The sequence below is a fragment of the Lissotriton helveticus genome, chromosome 7, assembly GCF_964261635.1.
Source record: "Lissotriton helveticus chromosome 7, aLisHel1.1, whole genome shotgun sequence".
Classification (NCBI taxonomy): domain Eukaryota; kingdom Metazoa; phylum Chordata; class Amphibia; order Caudata; family Salamandridae; genus Lissotriton; species Lissotriton helveticus.
Window position 1 is genome coordinate 1316808213 of NC_136068.1, and position 19070 is coordinate 1316827282.

General features: G+C 46.0%; 1 protein-coding gene across 2 annotated transcripts in view; it reads left to right on the forward strand.

Annotated features, from left to right (window-relative positions):
* Positions 1 to 19070, forward strand: part of MGAT5B (alpha-1,6-mannosylglycoprotein 6-beta-N-acetylglucosaminyltransferase B) — a 793707-nt gene that overhangs the window by 712688 nt on the left and 61949 nt on the right. For both annotated transcript variants that reach the window (XM_078654621.1, XM_078654622.1), the window contains exon 16: positions 11790 to 12043. In XM_078654621.1, the coding sequence (XP_078510747.1) occupies positions 11790 to 12043 (254 nt within the window). The remainder of the gene's footprint in view (positions 1 to 11789; positions 12044 to 19070) is intronic.

Sequence of the window (19070 nt, forward strand, 5' to 3'; positions counted from 1 at the left end):
GCTATATGCAATTCAGTCTTGACCCTGGGCCTCATGGGAACAGTCCAGCCCGAACTTCCAAGCCAGGTCTTCCCTGGATTGGACACAAGAATCCTGGGACTGGTATCGGGGTAACACCCCTCATCAGCCAGGCTAGCTTGAATCCAATGGCAGTGAGCAAGGGACCCACGTCAGGGCATACCTTGCCAACTTAGGGTGAACAAAGCAAACACAAGGAGATGATAGATGGATCGCTGAAACTTTTCAGACACCCAACCTCAGTCACATATCTGGGTTGAATCCATCATCATTCTTTAGCTCACTTCACCACCCCAGTTCAGACCCAGCTATATGCAAATCAGTCTTGACCCTGTGCCTCATGAGAACAGTCCAGCACGAACTGTGAAGCCAGGTCTGCCCTGGACAAGAAACAAGCATCCTAGGACTGGTTTCCGGTTTACACCCCCCATCAGCCAGGCTAGCTTGAATCCAGTGGCAAAGTGTGCAAGGGACCCCCGTCTGGGCATACCCTGCCAACCTAGGGCAAACAAAACAAACACAAGAAGATGATGGATGGAGTGCTGAAACTTTTCAGACACTCATCCCCAGTCACAGATCTAGGTTGAATCCATCATCATTCTTCAGCTCACTTCGCCACCCCAGTTCAGACCCAGTTATATGCGAATCAGTCTTGACCCTGTGCCTCATGAGAACAGTCCAGCCTGAACTGCCAAGCCAGGTCTTCTCTGTACCAGAAACAAGCATCCTGGGACCGATTTCTTGTGTTTGCTTCGTAAATTGAATATTCAGATATGAGAATGTTGAAGCTCCTTTTATCAATCAATCAAAGGTTGGTGAAGTGAGAGTACTCACCCGTAGGGTCACAAGGCGCTGGGGGTGGGGGCACACAGCTCCAGGATGTTCATCAGGGTTCGTCGAAGAGCCAGGTCTTGAGGTCTTTCGTGAAATTGGAGAGTGTTGGTGCCTGCTGGAGGTGGAGTGGGAGGGTGTTCCATGCTTTGGCTGCAAGGAAGGAGAAGGATCGCCCTCCTGCTCTGCTTTTCTTGATACGTGGCACAGTACCTAGGGAGAGCTGGGCTAAGTGGAGGAAACTCTGTGGGGCGTGGAACGAGAGGTGTGGTTTAGGTAGGCCGGTCCGGTGCTTGTGGAGGGCTTTGCGGGCATGGGAGAGAAGCTTGATAGTGATTCTATTTTCGACAGGGAGCCAATGTAGTGTCCGCAGGTGTTTGGTGATGTGGCCGTGGAGAGGTAGGTTGAGGACAAGTCTGGCGGAGGGGCTCTGTACATTCTGGAGTTTGCTGGTGAGGATTTTGTTGATCCGGCCGTACAGTGCGTTATCATTGTCCAGTCCTCAGCTGATGAGGGCGTGGGTGATGGTTTTCCTGTGCTTGAGAGGAATGCAGTTGAAGGTCTTTCGTAAGAGATGGAGGGTGTGGAAACAGGCGGTGGCGACACGGTGATTTGACTTTTCATTTTGAGTTTGGAGTCCAGGATGATTCTGAGGTTGCGTGCGTGGTCAGAGGGGGATGGAGGGTTACCGAGGGCGGGGGGCCACCAGGTGTCGTTCTATGCATCTTGATGAGGGCCTATGATGAGTACTTCTGTTTTGTCTGAGTTGAGTTGTAGGCAACTGCTCTCCATCCACCTGGCGATGGCTTCCATTCCTTCTTGGAAGTTGTGTTTGGAGATGTGGGGTTCTCTGGATAGAGAGAGGATTAGCTGGGTGTCATCAGCATAGGATATCATGTTGAGCCCGTAGGATCTCTAGGTCCTTCTCCTCCATATATACAGTAAAGTCATTAATTAAAGGCTAGAGCCCATTCACAGTTTGTGACAACAATATAGTATCATCTACGTATAACAATATTGGGAGCTTCCAGGAATACACTCTTGGAGAGTCTGCACAATGGGTCTGGAGTTCTCTGTCCACACCCTTGATATAGAGGGAAAAGAGAAAGGGTGCAAGTACACATCCTTGCCTTATGCCCCTCTTTATCCCAAAAGTCGATGTGCATCCCCCTCTGGAACCATATTGTACCCTTGCGCTATGTTCCCATACATCCTACTGTAACTATATCATCCAAAGCATCGAATGATTTCAAAGTTGCCACAACTTATTAAATGAAGGCATATTCTTTAGAAGTGATGACAATGATGGGTTGGAGAGGAGGTGAGGTGCTTGAGAACTTATCTTATTGACTAACGTGGCTAAAAAGAATTGATGGCTGTCATAGTCTACGCAAATTGCCATTGATGCCAAGAAAGAGCATGACAAGAACGAAGCCATGGAGACAATGCATCTGATTAAGCGCTGGAGTTAGAAGATCAGCTACTGTGACTTTCCTAATCTGCCTTCTAAAATGTTATTACTGATATTTAAAAGCCTGTTTTGTTTGAGACACTTCTACTCACCCAAGCAACAATATTCATTTTTTACCATGTAACATTTGTAGTGTTTTGTTCACTAATATCACATCGAAAGAAAAGAAGCAGAATTAAAGAAAAGAAGTAGAAAGAGCCAGTTGAGGGCTGTATTGTGGCTTTTCCTTGTCCACTGCAGATTGTCTACTGGGTCACCTGGGCTGGAGCTCAGGTGCTTGCTAATCCCATAAGGGCCCATGTCCTTGTGTTACAAGCCCTCAGATGTCTCACTATTGATCCCTTCTCCCCTTCGAGTGCATTGAGTTATGCTGCAGTAATGCGTGCTCAAGGGTTGGATACTGGGAGAAACAGCCTATGGTTTGTCTTGTCAGTTTGGAAATGCCAGCCATCTTGCAAACTTTGATCTGACACTTTCCACCTACACATGGTGAGCCAAGAGCCGCAGTAAGTCTACCTCCAGAGTGAGAAGTTGTAGTGTCACACCCGCAAACTTGGTGGGAGCGTAAGGAGATCATTCGACAACGGAAAAATGTTGAAGAAAAAAAATGTACAGTTGCCCTTGGGGCTGGCTGCCTTTTTACAATGCTTAATTGTAGCATGCACAAATTACTCGTTAGGAAAATAGCGAGAAATAAAATTATGGCCCACTCAATAGTATGCTTGAGAACATGTTTCTAGCGCCACTTTCCAGGCATTCTATTGCCGACTTACGTGATTAAGGGAAAGTCGTACATCTGCACCTCTGAAGAATAGTAGTTATGTAGCTGAAGAATTTCAGTTCCCTTCTTGAATCGAGCCGCCAGTTTGCCCACTTAAAAAAACAAAAAAAAACATACAGAAGAGATAGTACAAACACTTGTGAAATGTGCACTCGATGTGGTAAGGAGGGAGAGGTACTTTATTGGCCAGAGCTGCCACAGTTTTGGAAATGGGGAACCAGGTTTGAGTCCGCCCTCAGCACAACAGTCCGTGATTCTGGGCAAAAGACTCAGGGGCATATCATCAAGGGCAATATCGCCGCTAAAGCGGCAATATTTGTATCGCCCTATCAGCAAGCTGTCGCTAACAGCTGTTAACAACAGTTTTCTGGCAATAGCGCCCGTTTTTTTGCCGCTTTGCATGTCAGCGATATTTATCGCTAATGACATGCAAAGTAGGCGTTCCCCACTAAAATGTAATGAATAATGTCTCTAACACACCATCGCTCTATTAACAATGCGGAGCCATATCCGCGAAGCGATGAATAAAGGTGTGCTAGGCATCGTTCATCTCAACTATTTAACGCTTGGAAATTGTTTACTTAACCACCTTTAACATGGGAAGTGGATTGTTATGTTAAGTCCAATCTTGCCTATTAGCAATCTTTTCAGTATCGCACACCCATTATCGCAGGATTTCTCCCGCTAATCCCCGCTATAGCTGGATTTCACATCGCATCTTAGCAAAGCGTTGATAATACGCCGCTAAGGGTGCGATGTGATCCAGCGATAGACAGCGATAAAATAAAACGCGCTAAGTGCGTTTTGTGATATTTATCGCATTTGCTTGCTAATATGGCCTTCAATCTCTCCGTGCCAAAAACATGTGTAATGTGATCGTATTGTCATATAAAGTGCTGTAATGTCCATTAGCCAAGATAGCGTCATATATAACTGCAAAAATAAAAAATAATAAATGAATAAAAAATGTCGTCGTGAAAGATGACACCAATTTAAAGAATGCACAAGAGAAAATGGGAACAGCAATGAAAGCAGGTACCGGAGAGTGCAAACACCTAATACTGTGATGTTTTGGGCACAGTTCAAGAGTTGCAGAAGGCGTGCCAACAAGGTCAGAGGTCACAGGTTAATTAGAGGCTGTGTCCTATAGAGGACTGAGAGTGGTGCCTCCCCCTCACACACAAACGCCATCTCCCCCCACACCATGAAAAATGGTAGAAGAGGAAGAGGGAGCCGATATTTGAATCGAAAAAGTGTTCGGGGAGACAAAATGTTGACAGGAACTCTGAAGTCGTTAAATTAGGTTAAGGGCTCTCATTAGTAGTTACCCCATCAGCATAAGTGGCTCTTACTGGTTAACATATCCTGGTTCGAATGACTCAAGGTTAGTGTAACTGGTTATAAATCCATTTAAGATTGCGACTTGGATCTGGCCAAGCAAGTGCCTTGAATTTCCTGCTGTGTTCAGTATCATAGACGCCAGCCATAGGAGTTGAATTTCTCCAAAATACAGGCACATAATGACAAAAAACTCCTTGTGACAAAAAAATCCTATTTTAATAATAATAATAATTCCATATTTGTAAAGCTCGAACTTATCACCCCTAAAGGAGCTGGGAACCGTTGGGGAGATTAAGTGAGTTATTGCCTCGAGGCACATGATGCTGAGCTGCCGCCGATGCTCAAACCGTGAGCCCTACCTCCGAAGTCACCCGCCCTGGCCGCTGCGCCACACCTCTCCCACCCGCACCTCCCCTGAAGTGGTGACATCACAAATTACACTCAATGATCCAGAGAGAGTCTTAAAACGGTGTCAAGCAATTTCTTCCATTTAGCTTATTCCTCAGAAATGCTGCCTGGTTTGGATAGACCTGTTCCGAACACAATACATTTACAGATAAGCAAGTGACTTCAAAAAAACAGACAGGGCCAAACAACGGTTTCTCAGACAGGAGTTTATCCTAGTGGATAAGGACACCAGATGGAAGGAGGTCGCAATAACTGAAGGCAAACATTTCGAGAGTTATTAGTAATGGCCAGCATTGTGAGGCAGAGAAATAACCTGACAGCTGAGATGGTGAGTAAACATAGAGATAGGAGAACAAGGCATACATGGGGTGGAATAATATATAGAGACAGAATGTACATGCTTTTACAAAGCAATAGGTCTTGCAACTGCGATTTTGGAGCTATTGGCATTGTAAATGGCAATGCATTTAAAAAAAATTAAACGCCATTGTTATTTACAATACCAGAAGCAACACTTATTGCATTGCATAGCTGGTGTCCGTTACTAACCATATCTCGGAAGTAGGGATGGTGCTGTGCAGGTGAGAGCTGCAGGGTATGTAGTTTCAATGTAACAGGGGTAAATACCACCACTGGTGCGCAGTGACAGGCTGATTGCAGAGCCGTCCTCCCTCGGGGCCCGGGCTGAGGATTCAGCAGCGCCATCTTGGGTTGGGAACCCCTCCCCTGGAGATCTAGTCGCCACTATAAAAACAGAGGAAGTTGACCCCTGAGGCTTGAGCCGGGCGGTCTTTTTAATTGCTCTTAAATATTGTTCGTAAAATACTTCTTTGTGCACCTCCCTTGTGTCCGTCCCCCCCCTTACACTAGAGCTGGGATTTTATTGGGGCGCCTGGTGTCTAACTCGCCGATTTGAGGGCGAGGAAACCCAGTTATAACGATTTTCTGGATATCTGCACTCTGCCTTGCATAGGCAGCTTTACCTTTCGCGTCCCCGCAGTGACAGGCTGATTGCAGAGCCGTCCTCCCTCGGGGCCCGGGCTGAGGATTCAGCGGCGGCCATCTTGGGTTGGGAACCCCTCCCTTGGTGATCTAGTCGCCACTATAAAAACACACGGCTATGGCTCCGCGCAGCGGACGCGCTCAGCGGGCGCGCCGTATTCGCGCCGGAGTCAAGCCAGAGTCCAGCCCGTCTGCGCCCGTCCGCGACCAAATGAGGCCGAGGGCTGGGCCCCAGGATTCTTCCGCATCCATCAACACTACGGTAATCCACAGGTATAGCCCATACTACACTAGGCAAGACTTATTATTGCTGTGCCCAAAACTCGCAGATAGCTGCTACCACTCTCTACAGGCTGACTCACCATCCCTTTTCTGTGAAACCTGTAACTACATCTCACATCCTGCGAGGAGGACTAAGCAGGAAAACTCAAAGCTAAGCATGTCTTTGTTAAACTGCAGATCTATGAAAAAACATAAAACAGAAACATTTGACCTGTTAACGGAGAGTCGCCTGGATGTGCTATTTCTTACGGAGACGTGGCTAGATGAAGTTTCGTCACTCGATGTTCTCGAAGCCATTCCCCCTGGGTATTGCCTACTTAGACTAGATAGACAGAAGCAGCGTGGGGTGGGGCTAGCTCTAATTTACAAATCTGATCTAGAGTGTACCCTTCTGAAAGCCATGCTGCCTAACTGTGAAAGCGGTCTATTTACCATAAAAGCAGGACCCAATACCGTTATCAACGGGCTGCTAATATACCGCCCGCCCAGACGGGCAGCACAGTTCGGCGAGCAGCTTCTGGAACTAATAACTCAACCGGCACTCCAATATAAAAAGTTTCTTATTTTGGGTGACCTCAACCTCCACTTTGAAGATACAAAGTGCGTGGAGGCACAGGCGGTGGTTGCAGCTCTGAAATCCTTTGGGCTCAACCTGCAATCTGTAGCTCCCTCGCACCAACTTGGCCATCTCTTGGACCCTATCTTTGCGAATTGGGAGGGTATTAAGGTCTCCGCTCCTATTAGAATGATTTGGTCAGACCATTTTGTTATTCCATTTGAATTACAAGATGTGCGCCTAGAAACGAGACGGGGCAAACCCTTACCCCAGAAGCGCAGGGATTGGAAAAACTTCAAGCAAGAGACATTTCAACTCGCCCTATAGGAAAAACCCCCGCCCCCTAGCGACACTTTGCAGGAAGCATGGAGTAGCTATGAAAAATGGGTGTCCAATGCGCTGGATACGGTAGCACCTTGGACACTCAAACCTCCTGCAAGACAAACCAAAACTGCACCCTGGTTTTCAGAGAAACTGAAAACAGCTAAAGCCAAATGTAAAAACTTGGAACGGTGCTGGAGAAAAAATTACAATCCTGATTGTAAAATACACTACATGGCGGAACTAAAGAAATATCAGAAATTAGTGCGAGCAGAGAAAGGTACCCATTTTAAAAGTAGAATTGCATCAGCTGACAACCCCACCAGAGAACTTTTCGCCATCTACAAAGAGCTTACGGTCCCGTCCAGACTCGAAGCTCAAGATAGTTACTTTACTGAACTTTGTGATTCCATGGCGGACTTCTTTGTAGATAAGGTTGACAAGATTTATGCCACTTTCACAGACAGTGCTGACCTCTTGAGTAATCAGGCTGAAGCTAGGGCTAACCACATAGGGAAAACTCATCTCACATGTTTCAAGATAACCGAGAGACAGGAATTATTAAACATTGCCAACAGCATCCAGTCATGCTCTCTCTGTGACGTGTGTCCACCTGTGCGCTGTAAAGGAGTTATGGAGAGTATGATTGATCAGATCAGTCATATTGTGACTCTGTCTCTCCACCATTGCCAGGTGCTAGACGCGTGGAAAACAGCTCAGGTCATTCCATAAAAAAAAAAAACAACATCCACATCTCTCAATTCCAAAATCTGCGTCCCATCTCCCTTCTGCCCTTTTGTTCTAAAATTGTGGAAAAGGTGGTTAATGGGCAACTCATGACATATTTGGAGGAGGAGTCTCTCCTCCACCCCACTCAATCGGGATTCAGAGCCGGCTACTCTACGGAGTCAGCCGTCCTCTATTCTACTGAGTGCCTTAGACAGATGGCGGAAGAAGGACAGACAGCAGCGTTGATTTTATTAGACCTGAGTGCAGCCTTTGACACCGTGCTGCACACAACGCTGCTGTCACGTCTTTCTGAGATGGGAGTGGAAGGAACGGCCCTTGCCTGGATATAATCCTTCCTGGCCAACAGGAGCTTTCAGATGCACTGTCCCCCTTTTAAGTCTTCCTTGCGGAAGTTGAGCCATGGGGTTCCCCAGGGCTCAAGTTTGAGCCCTACTCTGTTCAATCTTTACATGGAACCCCTGGCTCACATAGTGGAATCGTTTGGGGTAGGTATTGTCAGCTATGCCGATGATACCCAACTGATGTTCAGGCTTATAGACAGAAAAGAAGATGCCACCAACTTTTCCAACTGCCTGTCATCCGTGGGAAGATGGATGAACAAGAACTGCTTACGCCTCAATGGCGAAAAAACAGAACTGTTGGTCGTGGGGAAGTCTTCTTCAGCTTGGTCACATATATGGTGGCCCACGGAGCTGGGCAACCCCCCACTTCCTGCTGACTCCGTGAGAAATCTAGGAGTCATGCTCGACTCTGATCTCTCATGCAAGTCCCAAGTCAGTAAAGTGACAGGCAGGTGCTTTGGCATACTGAAAACTCTTCGAAAAATCTTAGACCTCCTCCCTATTAGCGCGAGAAAGACCATTGTCCATGCCCTAGTCACACCCCATCTTGACTATGGTAATGCTACATTAGTGGGTTTGAGCAAAAAATACCTCCACCAACTGCAGTGCGTTCAGAACGCAGCTGCACGCCTGGTACTCAACCTACCACGCAGAGCTTCTGGGAAGACTGCTTTAGCCAAACTCCACTGGCTCCCAGTCAGGGAGCGCATTAAATTTAAGGCTCTCTGCTTCGCGCATCGTATAGCCCATGGCAAATGCCCAGGCTACCTGCAAAACCTTCTTGTTGTCCACCGCCCCATTCGGAATCTTAGATCGTCCGGAGCGATGTTGTTCAAGCCCCCTCGTATCACACGAGCCAGGATGGGCAGACACTCGTTCAGGTATCTGGCTTCCAAACATTGGAATGCTCTTCCTCTTGATCTCCGTATGGAACCCTCGGAAGCCAGATTCCGCGGAAAACTCAAAACGCTCCTCTTCCCTCTGACTTAATTCTTTTGTATGCTTAGACCTTGGCCTCCGCCCTAACCTCTGCCTCTCGATGATTTAGCAGCATCTAGCGCGGGGACACACTGTTTTTTGTGCAGCCAGGCGCTCTAGAAATGTCTTATTATTATTATTATGTAGGGTGACAATGTGCACAGAATTATGTAACTTGGTTGGAGAAGTTGGTACCCAAGGTCCACGGCCAGACAAGGCTGGGCCCTTCTCTTGGATTTGCGCTCTCATCCCTAGTTGATGGACTTATTTTCCATCGTTAATGGGTTTGCACCCAGCCTAAGACGCCGACATCACTATTCTAGGAATGCACTTACAATGGTGAAATAAGTAGTGTCAAGCTATGCAGGAGCAGTGACTGGGATCAGCCCTCTGCACCTTGGACTATTTGTTGGCCAATGTTGTCACTTCAGAGGGACAAGGATGTTAGAATAGCTGGGGATGTGGCAAGGCGCCCCTGCTTGGTGTCTGTTGTACCTCCCTGCAGGGGCGCTCTACACTGCCTTAAACGTCCCCTCCCCTAAAATGAAAATAGCGGCACTTATTAGCTTTTCTGGGTGGAAGGGCCACCTCTTGCCAGCGAGTGAAAGGGCGTGCAAAGCGTATGTCTAGATTATGCAGGTCTCCCCTTAAAAGCGAGCAGGGGATGCCAATTAGAAGCATTTGAAATAGAGGAAAGTTGTTTAGCTGGCATGTACGTACGTTGGGAAGCATGTCCGTATGAAGTGTGCTGTGTAATTTATCTGCTATGACATTTGCCTGTGTTGTGTTTAGTTTGTGTAGTTAAGCGTGTATAACATGCGCATGTATGCACTCTGTCATGTATATTACGTGTGTAAATGGTGTTTCTGTGTGTGTGTATGTTATATGTAGTGTGTGTCGTGCGCAGGTTGTGTGTGTCGTGTGCAGTTTCTCTATGTGTTTTATGGGTTTAGTGTGTGTGTGTTCATGTATTGAAAGTTTGAGTGTCCACTTAGGCACAAGTGTGGGCACTCGCACACAGAACGTGTCCGGGACGCCTCCTGAGAGCACACCAACGGGGGCCCCTGCTATAGGGGAGGGGACCAAATGCAAGCAATTAGCGAGGGCTGCCAAATCCTGTGTCACGATAAAGCAGTGACCCCCTTATTAAACCAGCTTTAATTAAGCCCTCCAACCACATGTATTTCCATGTTAATAGACTTGCTTGCCCCTGCCCAACACAATGGGAGGAATGCCTGAAACCCGAGCGCTGTCTGAGGATTACAAAGACCCCACCTCCAGTGCAGCTGAGACACTCTGCTCCGGAGACAGCATGTCTGCGCCAGGCGCGCCGGACAGAACTGGCAGCTGCCTTTCAACCATGCTCCTCATATCATCAACTCTAACATGAATGCGAGGTCTCTCTCACCTTAGGCAGCAGTATCTCTGCTTCCTGTGGAGGGGGTATATTGAGGTGTAGCCAGAGAAGGCAAATCAACCCCACAGCATGCACATCTTTTCGGGGAATGCTCCGGTTAGTGTGCAGGGTATGGCCTGCAGAACTTCTTATCTTTAGGGGGGGGGCATCTGTTTCTAATTTGCATGGCCGCACTAAGGCCATGCTAATTAGAAACAGATGGCCTCCCCCTAAAGATAAGAAAGTGCTTCACGACAGCCATGAAGCAGACGAGCCAGTCCGGATGGGACGGACGAAAGGGAGAAAGGGCAGTGGCCAAAAAGCATAATTTTCAATTGGAAGCCAGCGTTTAGCATAAACGCTGACGCGACTCAATGAAAATGATGTGCAGGGCTTTAAGCCCCCTTCTGAAATCTCCTTTCTCACTATATGTCTCGCCGAGCGAGCATTGCATGCACTGCAACGCTACGCGAGACCTAAAAACAAATTAGAGGTGCAGGAGAGGAGGAGGGTATGTGATTGGTGGATGGTGCCATGAAGGGGTTAGGTTACTACTAAGAGTGTATATCTACCCAAACAAAGCCCTTTTAGCAACATTAGAATAATTATAGACTTGGGATGAAATATACAGTTTTAAGCTATTCCATGCTATTTTTATGCAGTTCTTTGATATCAGTTCATAGCTTAGTGTGGTATATTAGGATTGTGACAAGTAACAAAAGTATCTCTGTGGCAAAAACAGTTACCCACTGAGTTATAGACATAAAATACAATTATGTGATCTGCGTGGTACACATTCTTTACAGCAGGCATGTTAACTCTGCGCAACTTTATTATGAGTGAAAAAAGTGCCACTAGACAAAACTCCATCTCTCGCCAGCCAGAAAATGAATCACCTCAGTTGTCTTTTTTTTTGGAGACATTGTTATTGTTGCTTCAAAATTGCTGGGCACACAAGGAACTATGCAGCACGTGCTCTTAGACAAATAGGGCATTTCACAACGGCCCCGGTTCAGTGCCAAGTGCAGGGGCACCAGTCGCCCTGATCCTGGTTGCACTATGTAGAGTTCCTCTTCTCTGTTTACTCAGCAAATATTCTTCTGCAACGTATCCTTATCCTCCAGACTGCTCAGAAACCAGCACGTGTCGAGCTGCCCCTCGGGCTCTTCTTTGCTCCTGGTTGAGGGGCTCTTTGAATAATTCAGACAGGCGCTCTGCTTAGACCCAGCATGAAGCAGCCAGGCTGCGCCATCCTCCGCCCGCGCAAGAACACTGTTTCTTTTTCTGATTATTGCTTTGTTGTTCCTTCATAGGATTTCTGTGCCAGCACACCAATGGAGGCGAACAATACAGGAAAAGACACCATACCCCTCCCGATGCTGAACAACGCCACAGTTTTGGTGTGGCCAACCAACGTGAGCAGCCCGCAGGTCTGGCCCCCGCCGACGTCCATGCAGGTGTGGCTCTCGGACCCAGGACTGTCCTGCATTGAGACCTGCCAAGTCCACGGGCGGACCTGTGAGCCGGCCTTCTTCAGGCTGATCAACAGGAAAAATGCATTTCAGAAGTAAGTTGTTCTGTATTCCAAAGTAAATGACATTGAGTTAGCAAAGAACATATTGGTTTGTGAGGAAATACCAGAACATAGTCGTCTATTCTGATACCTGTGTCATCCATCCTCAAGAGATTGCTCTATAGAGGGTGAATATACAACACACTATGCAGCCACATTTGTTCTTGCAACACAACTTGCTATTCAGAACATTTTTTCTTGTGTCACCAAAATATTCAATCTATGATGACACCTTTCTCTTCCTGGTGCTAGAGGGTAGAACATGGGTCTGAGTAAATTACTCTCACTGGCATTTTGCGAGACTTTTTAATAGAAGGTACACTCTCTGGTAGAAAACAGAATTACTTAAAATCTTGCAGTGCATAATTTCTTGAAATTCAGAAAGTGCAGGAGTTTTGCCTAATAGTGAGTAGTATAGCTACCGTTTTCTCTTCTTGTCTCTTCTCCATAGTGAGAATCTACAGTTTTCTCCTTTGAGGACTAGGGGGTAGTACATGGTCAGTGGCGCTATGGCGAAGGAGCATTGCCCCACTGCATTTAAGCAGTGAAACATACAGGAAACATAAAATAATGATAACTTTGAGTTATCATCATTTTATGATTCTGTGCTGCTTTGCGTGCGGGAGGAGCAGGGCAGGGGAGAGTTGTTTATCCACTCCTAAGTGCACGTGACTGTTTGGCTGGCCCTCTGGGGCCACCCAAAACACTAATGCGCACTTTCCCTGTTCTCCCTGTGGGCTGCATTACAACCTGCATGGAGAACATGCCCCCATTCCTTCGCAGAGTGTCAAACTAGGACGCTCAGGCCATTGTGATTGGCCAGTGGAGCCTGGATTCTTACCAATCACAACACTACATTGCAGCGTTGTGATTGGTCTAGAGTTTTTGCCTGGCTGTGCTTCCTGTTCCTTGAGTCTACACGAGGAGAGCAGGAGCAGAAACGTGGGTCCAGGCTGCAAGGTAAGTGTTGAGCACATTTGGTTACGTAGAGGGAAAAGAGAAATGAAGACTGTGTTAAAATCCAAAATGGAAGTTCACAATGTAAATCACATACACCTTTTACAAATGTTTGCATTGTGTAGCATATCTACATACAAATCTGGTCACTAACAAACTGGAATGCCATACCAACCTTATTTGTAGGAGCTAATAAATTAGGGTTATCCGGAGATTTTTCAACTGTCCGACCTCTCAGAGTAAGTGGTGAACATGATTTCTTTGGAATTGGCAGTATACGATTTTTGAATATTTACCCTTTTCCCTTTCCACCCGCATACAAGATTATCCTAATGTGCTAAGGAATGTAGTATTCATGTTTGTTTTTGTCACATAATCATTCCTCTTTTAGAGCATTAACTGGTGCCTCAATGTGCAAAACATCAGCCCACTTAGGCCCTGATTCTAAATGCGCTGGTTTGTCGTGGGGATGCCAGTGGAATAAGTTTCTGATTACAGTCAGTATCCATGCATTAGAAAGCAGCATGTTTTCCCCATAATGGGGAATTACTTTTCCAGCCAGTTCTTCCTGATACTAGGGAGAAAATTGCTGAAATGTTCCGCCAGCTCTCAACTGGTGTCAGCAGGACCGGACTGGGAACACAAACCAGCCCTGGCAATTACGTCAGACTAGCAGGAGGTATGGGGCCCTGGTTGGGGCTGGTGGAAATGACTGCTGCTGTGCTTTTGTTACAGGGGGCTAATTTTGCAGCACTGCTGCAAAACTAGTCCTCAGTAACAAAAACGGCCCCCACCCTTCCGGCCCACCGGGAAAACGCCTGGTGCGCCCTAGGTGTCAGTATGGGGTCTGCGTGGTAGTATAGGGGGTGGGTTAGATGAGTTAGGGCATGCTTCAGCATGTTTAGGAGGAGCACTGTCTGCTCCCTGTATGCTGCTGCATGGATCAGGGTGAGACATGGCTGTGCAGCTGCCCACAACTCCTCCACTCATAGCAAGCAAAAAGATGTCCGGTGTCCCCAGAGCCGAGAATGATTCAGAAATCCCCAAGTCCTCAGCTACATTAAAGTAATCATGAAATGTATTTGTTAGGATGTAATTTTCATCTCTTTCCTTGATTAGTTACGGATGTTTTTTCCAGTCGAGTCACAAAAACGAAGAAACTTCATGATGCAAATAACTCAATATAAAAACATTAGTCAAATGTTTTAACAAGGGAATGTCATGAAATCTTTTAAACAATAAAATGGAAGTTTAAAAACAAATCTATTAAAGAATATCGAGTTATTAGCACATTATTTTTCAGAAACAAGTGCTGCATAATGTCATCAGTGAGACCTGGAGAAGCTCTGAAAAACATCTACAGCTTATCTCTGGCGAGACATGATAAAGAGTCACAGTTAAAGAATACATGGGAAAACACTTTCAATAGGCTGGCCACAAGAGCAACAGATATTATCTAGTGCAGCGTTCCGACTCAATTTGTAAGTCTCCAGTGTTAAGACGTCCTAATGTGCTGCACAATAAATCAAATAGTTTTTTGCTTCCGAAGAGGTTATTCTTAGATCTGGCCTTTGTTGGCTTGGTCTCCCCTAACCTTTTTGGCTGCCGACCTCATGTGTTGACCTTGTTTTGCTAGTTTAGGACTTAGACACTGCGGTGCAGTGTCAAAGTGCTGTGATCCTCATCTACATACTGCCGAGCAGTGTATATATGATTAGCTGATTTCAATTAGCTGTAAGTCCCTTGTCGTGGGGTAAGACCTATGCCCGGGGCATGTATCTCAAACTGGCCTACGTGGGCCTGCCATACGGGTTGCGTCATCCACAGAGGTAGCTCATTGATTGTGCCACAGGTTTGCCCTGTTGGAACCAGCATGCATGTGTTACTGTTACTCAACTTGGCATTTACAAAGTGTGTGCCAAGGTTCTGCATGCCTCCTGATGTATGGAAGGTCTCCTTAGTGACAGGGTGCGGTTCTGGGAAGAGGTTGGGCAGGTGTGAGTATGTGTTACCTGCAAGAGTTGTTAATTACACCAGATGTGTTCGGTATGATGGGGCCTGCTTCCTGCATTGAATTAGCATGAGGGAATTTAGGGAAAGGCTGGCTAACATTATTTTCTATGGGCAGAATATCAACAGTATGATGTTAGGTATCAATGAGTTTGTAATGGTGAATTCTCCCTGATAGTGAGAGAGGGTTCAACATTATGGTGATGGAAATGTCACTTTGGGAAAATGCACATTTGGTATGCGTGGCTCAGTGTGCCTGTTGGCCTGCCTCCTAATTCACAACTGGGTACCAGGGGGATAGCCACATCTGTGCATTACTTATAGAGGGCCATAAAGTAGGGGTTCATGGGAATCTGTTGACTTCAGACTCTCAATGGCTTTTCTGAGACGGTTACTTGCGGGTGGAATTGGCACCTGCATTCCAAGGTGACAGTGTCTTGGACCAACTTAAGATTGTGATCAAACTTCCTGGGGTATGATGGCAGACAGGGGAACATTTAGAGAGGGCCTGTGCATTTCAAAGGTGGCCTTTGAACAGATAATTTCTACAAAGGCCATGGTTGGGATAATTACTGGGGCTGCAGCCTCCGAATGTGGAGACACTTTTGGATTTTGAACCACATTATGTTGGTTCCATACTGGGACATTAACACAAAGAACCATCAGGGCTAAAACTGGACTATCTGCAGACTTGTGGTGGCTTGGATCTTGTCGTGCTCCAAGAAGAACTTTCACTTGGTGGATTTTGCCTGGACGTTTCTGGCCTGCAGCTAGTGCAAACTGTCGTGGCCTGGGTCTCGAAGTACTCTCCAAGGGCGGGTGAGCTGGCTTCCTGTCCATGAGATCCCATGGATATAAAGGATATTACTGTCTCCATGAGATCATAAGGACTGCACTGGTGCGGCGTAGACAGGTGGAAGTGTTTGTTTTTGGCACAAGGACCATCCTGACATACTCCATCATCTCGCTGTGCAAGAGGAGTGTGAGCAAAGATCAGCAGCCATCTGAGGTGCCAGGACGTGAGAAGTTTGAGGAGTACAAGGGAAGCTTGCAAGTCTGAGCGACCCATGTTTGCAACCAAGGGGACCTGTGCTTGCTTGTGCTCCAGAGAGCGTGTTGGCCAAGGGGTGTTGAGCCAAGAGCTGAGTCTGGCTTTGGCCTCCAGATTGGGAGGACAACAGTGCCTGACATTGCAGACTTTCTCCAAAGTCGTTGGCTCCCTCTCCCTGGACCCATGCCACAGTGCTTTGTTTTGGAAAACATCGTGTTGAGACCCGAGGGATTTTTTGTGCCTTGTGGGCACCTGAAGTTGACTGCCGGGGGTCTACATCAGGTCACACCTGAGAGAAAACATTTCTCCAGTCATGGAGCATGCCAGCTTCCTGGCTCACAACCTTTTGTCAACCGTGGATAACAATCTCGCCCTTGTGCAGGTGCTGTTGGGCACTTGCAGGTCTAATCTCGATGGACAAAACTAAGTAACAGTTTATTTCTGTGTTAGGTGGTTCCGACTGTCTAGTCAACAGGGCTCCAGCAGGGGCAATGAGTATCGTTGGCTGGCAGAGTTGAAAGACTGAGGGGCTGGGTCAAGGCGTTGACAGAGACTAATGACTATTTGAACTTCCTGCAAGGGAAAAGTCAGACAATTGCATATAACTTTAAAGTATATATACAATGTGTGTTTCATTATGATTTCACTACATAAGCTTGACAATTGCATATAGCTGTAAAGTGTACCTACAATGTGTATCTCGTTTTGATTTCAGGGCATGAAGTGTTTCTATACATATTGTGTGACGTCTTTTTGTGGAAAACGCTGTGTGTTGCAAGGGGTGGTGGTGTGCCAATGCTTTACACTCGAGCCATGAGGATAAGCCTGACTCCTCGTCTCCAAGCTACCAGAGTGTGAGCACAGGTTATCGCACAAGTGTATTGTACTCATCCTATTTTAACAGTGGGTTGTGAGTGGCTTCACTGCGATTTAGCCAGCCCGAAAACCCTGGATCCAACAGTTATCACAAAGGTTCATAGTGATGGACTTATGTTATAGTGAGCTTTAAAAGGCTCTATTATAATAAGGGCTCCCAGCTTTATGGTATTTATTTTTTTAACATTTCTGTCTGTATTTATCCAAATTAATTTTTTGTCCATTTTATCTGTATTTTTCCATATTTATTTTGTGTTTTGCGTATAAATGAAGTTGCAAAACTGTACATTTTCATATTTATTTAACTAATGGACACACACTCATTCTTTGATGTCTGTCATGTTTTAGCTGTTTAAGCTGCCAAATATCAGCAAAAGGTAGTGAATACTGAGTATATTCCAGATCAAGCTTTAAATCTCAGATTTACCCAATAGAGCATTTAGCATTGAGTGATAAATATGTAAATACCATACAAGCATTCTTGCATCTCCAGGTTCCAAGAAGAAGTCATGTCAAATCCCAGTTATAGAGCATCTAGTGTTAAAACCTCACCGGATAGGGTCCTAAGTTTCATCCTTAGATGAACTATTTGCTGGTAGCCAATAAGGCAATTCAACTATCAGAACTAGGGCAACATTAGCCATTTAAGCATTCTTCTGTGACCCACCTCCATACTGATTATGTACTGTTAAAACTGCTTTTTCTATGCAGCTTTATATAGTGCAAACTCGATCCGAAGGTATTGGAGAGCTTTACATGAGTGCTAGTTACATTACACAAGGACACATTTATTTTCTAGGCACAGCGGGATTGTAGGAAAGTGGATTATTAGTAAATGAGGGTATTCACATTCATCTAATAATAATACCACAACCAATAGGGGTAAAGTTGCCTCCCTCTGCTATGACCACTTTCTGAAAAGTGTGGCATATCTATGACCTAGAATTAACTGTTCTGCAAAAATCAAAATAGAGAAATTCTCTCCTTGGAGTGTAGGTCCGTGGAACTCAACTCAAAGGTGTGGCTCAAAATTCAACACACTCCTGTTCCAGCCCCTCTCCTAATCTAATTAGGAGGGACTCTCATCTGGCTGGGGATCAAGGAAGTAGGGGCTGGCCTGGGTCATATGACATCTGTTTTCCTGCCTTTGAAGTCCAGCTTATCCCCTCATCCCCCTTCTACAGGAAGCAAATCTGCTCCCACCAAATAGCTGTATTGTTTCAGTACTAGGACTCTTCACACCTACTCAGGGGGTAGCTAAGCTCAGGCTGTCAAAGGCTGGGTTTTAGACTTGGCTTTTTCAGCAGGTTTATCCTCTGATGGTTTGCTTTTTCAGCCTTCTGTTTTTGTCCGAGTTTTATTGGTTTTAGGACTCTGGGCACGTCACCACTGCTGATCAATGCCAAAGTGCATATTCTCTTTGTGTAAATTGTTATTATGGATTGGTGTTTCCATGATTGGGTTATTTGACTTACTACTAAGTCCCTAGTACAGTTCACTTTTGGTGCCCAGGACATGTAAGTCAAATGTTGCTAGTGGGCCTGCAGCACTGATTGTGCCACCCACACAAGCAGCCTTGCAAAAGGTTCTGAGACCTGCCACTGCAGTGTCTGTGTACAGTTTGATACTGCCATGTCGACCTGACAAGTGCACCCACTTGCCAGGCCGTAACTTCTCTTTTCTGACATGTGAGTCACCCCTAAGGTAGGCCCAAGGTACCCCTGTGGGCAGGGTGCAGTGTCTCTGAAAGGTAGGGCATGTTGTGATGTGTGTAACATGTCCTGATAGTGAACTTCAGGGAATTTCTTTTTTCACTATTGAAAGGCTCCCTGACCCCTAAGATAGAATGGGAGTCTATTTATAACCTCATATAAATATAACTTTCCATTGGTACAAGATAGGAAGGTAAAATGTAGTTGTCTGAACTCAGAAGTTAAAGATACATCTTTTGGTAAGGATGATTTTTACATTCTGTGTTTGAAAATACCACTTTTAGAAAGTGGCTATTTTCTCACTTAGCCATCCTGTGTGCCTCTGCTGATTTGTGTATTGACTGTCTGGCATTGGAGTAACAGAGCCTTGTGATGTGCATTCACTGTAGACAGCCACTGGGGGTTGAGGTGTGTC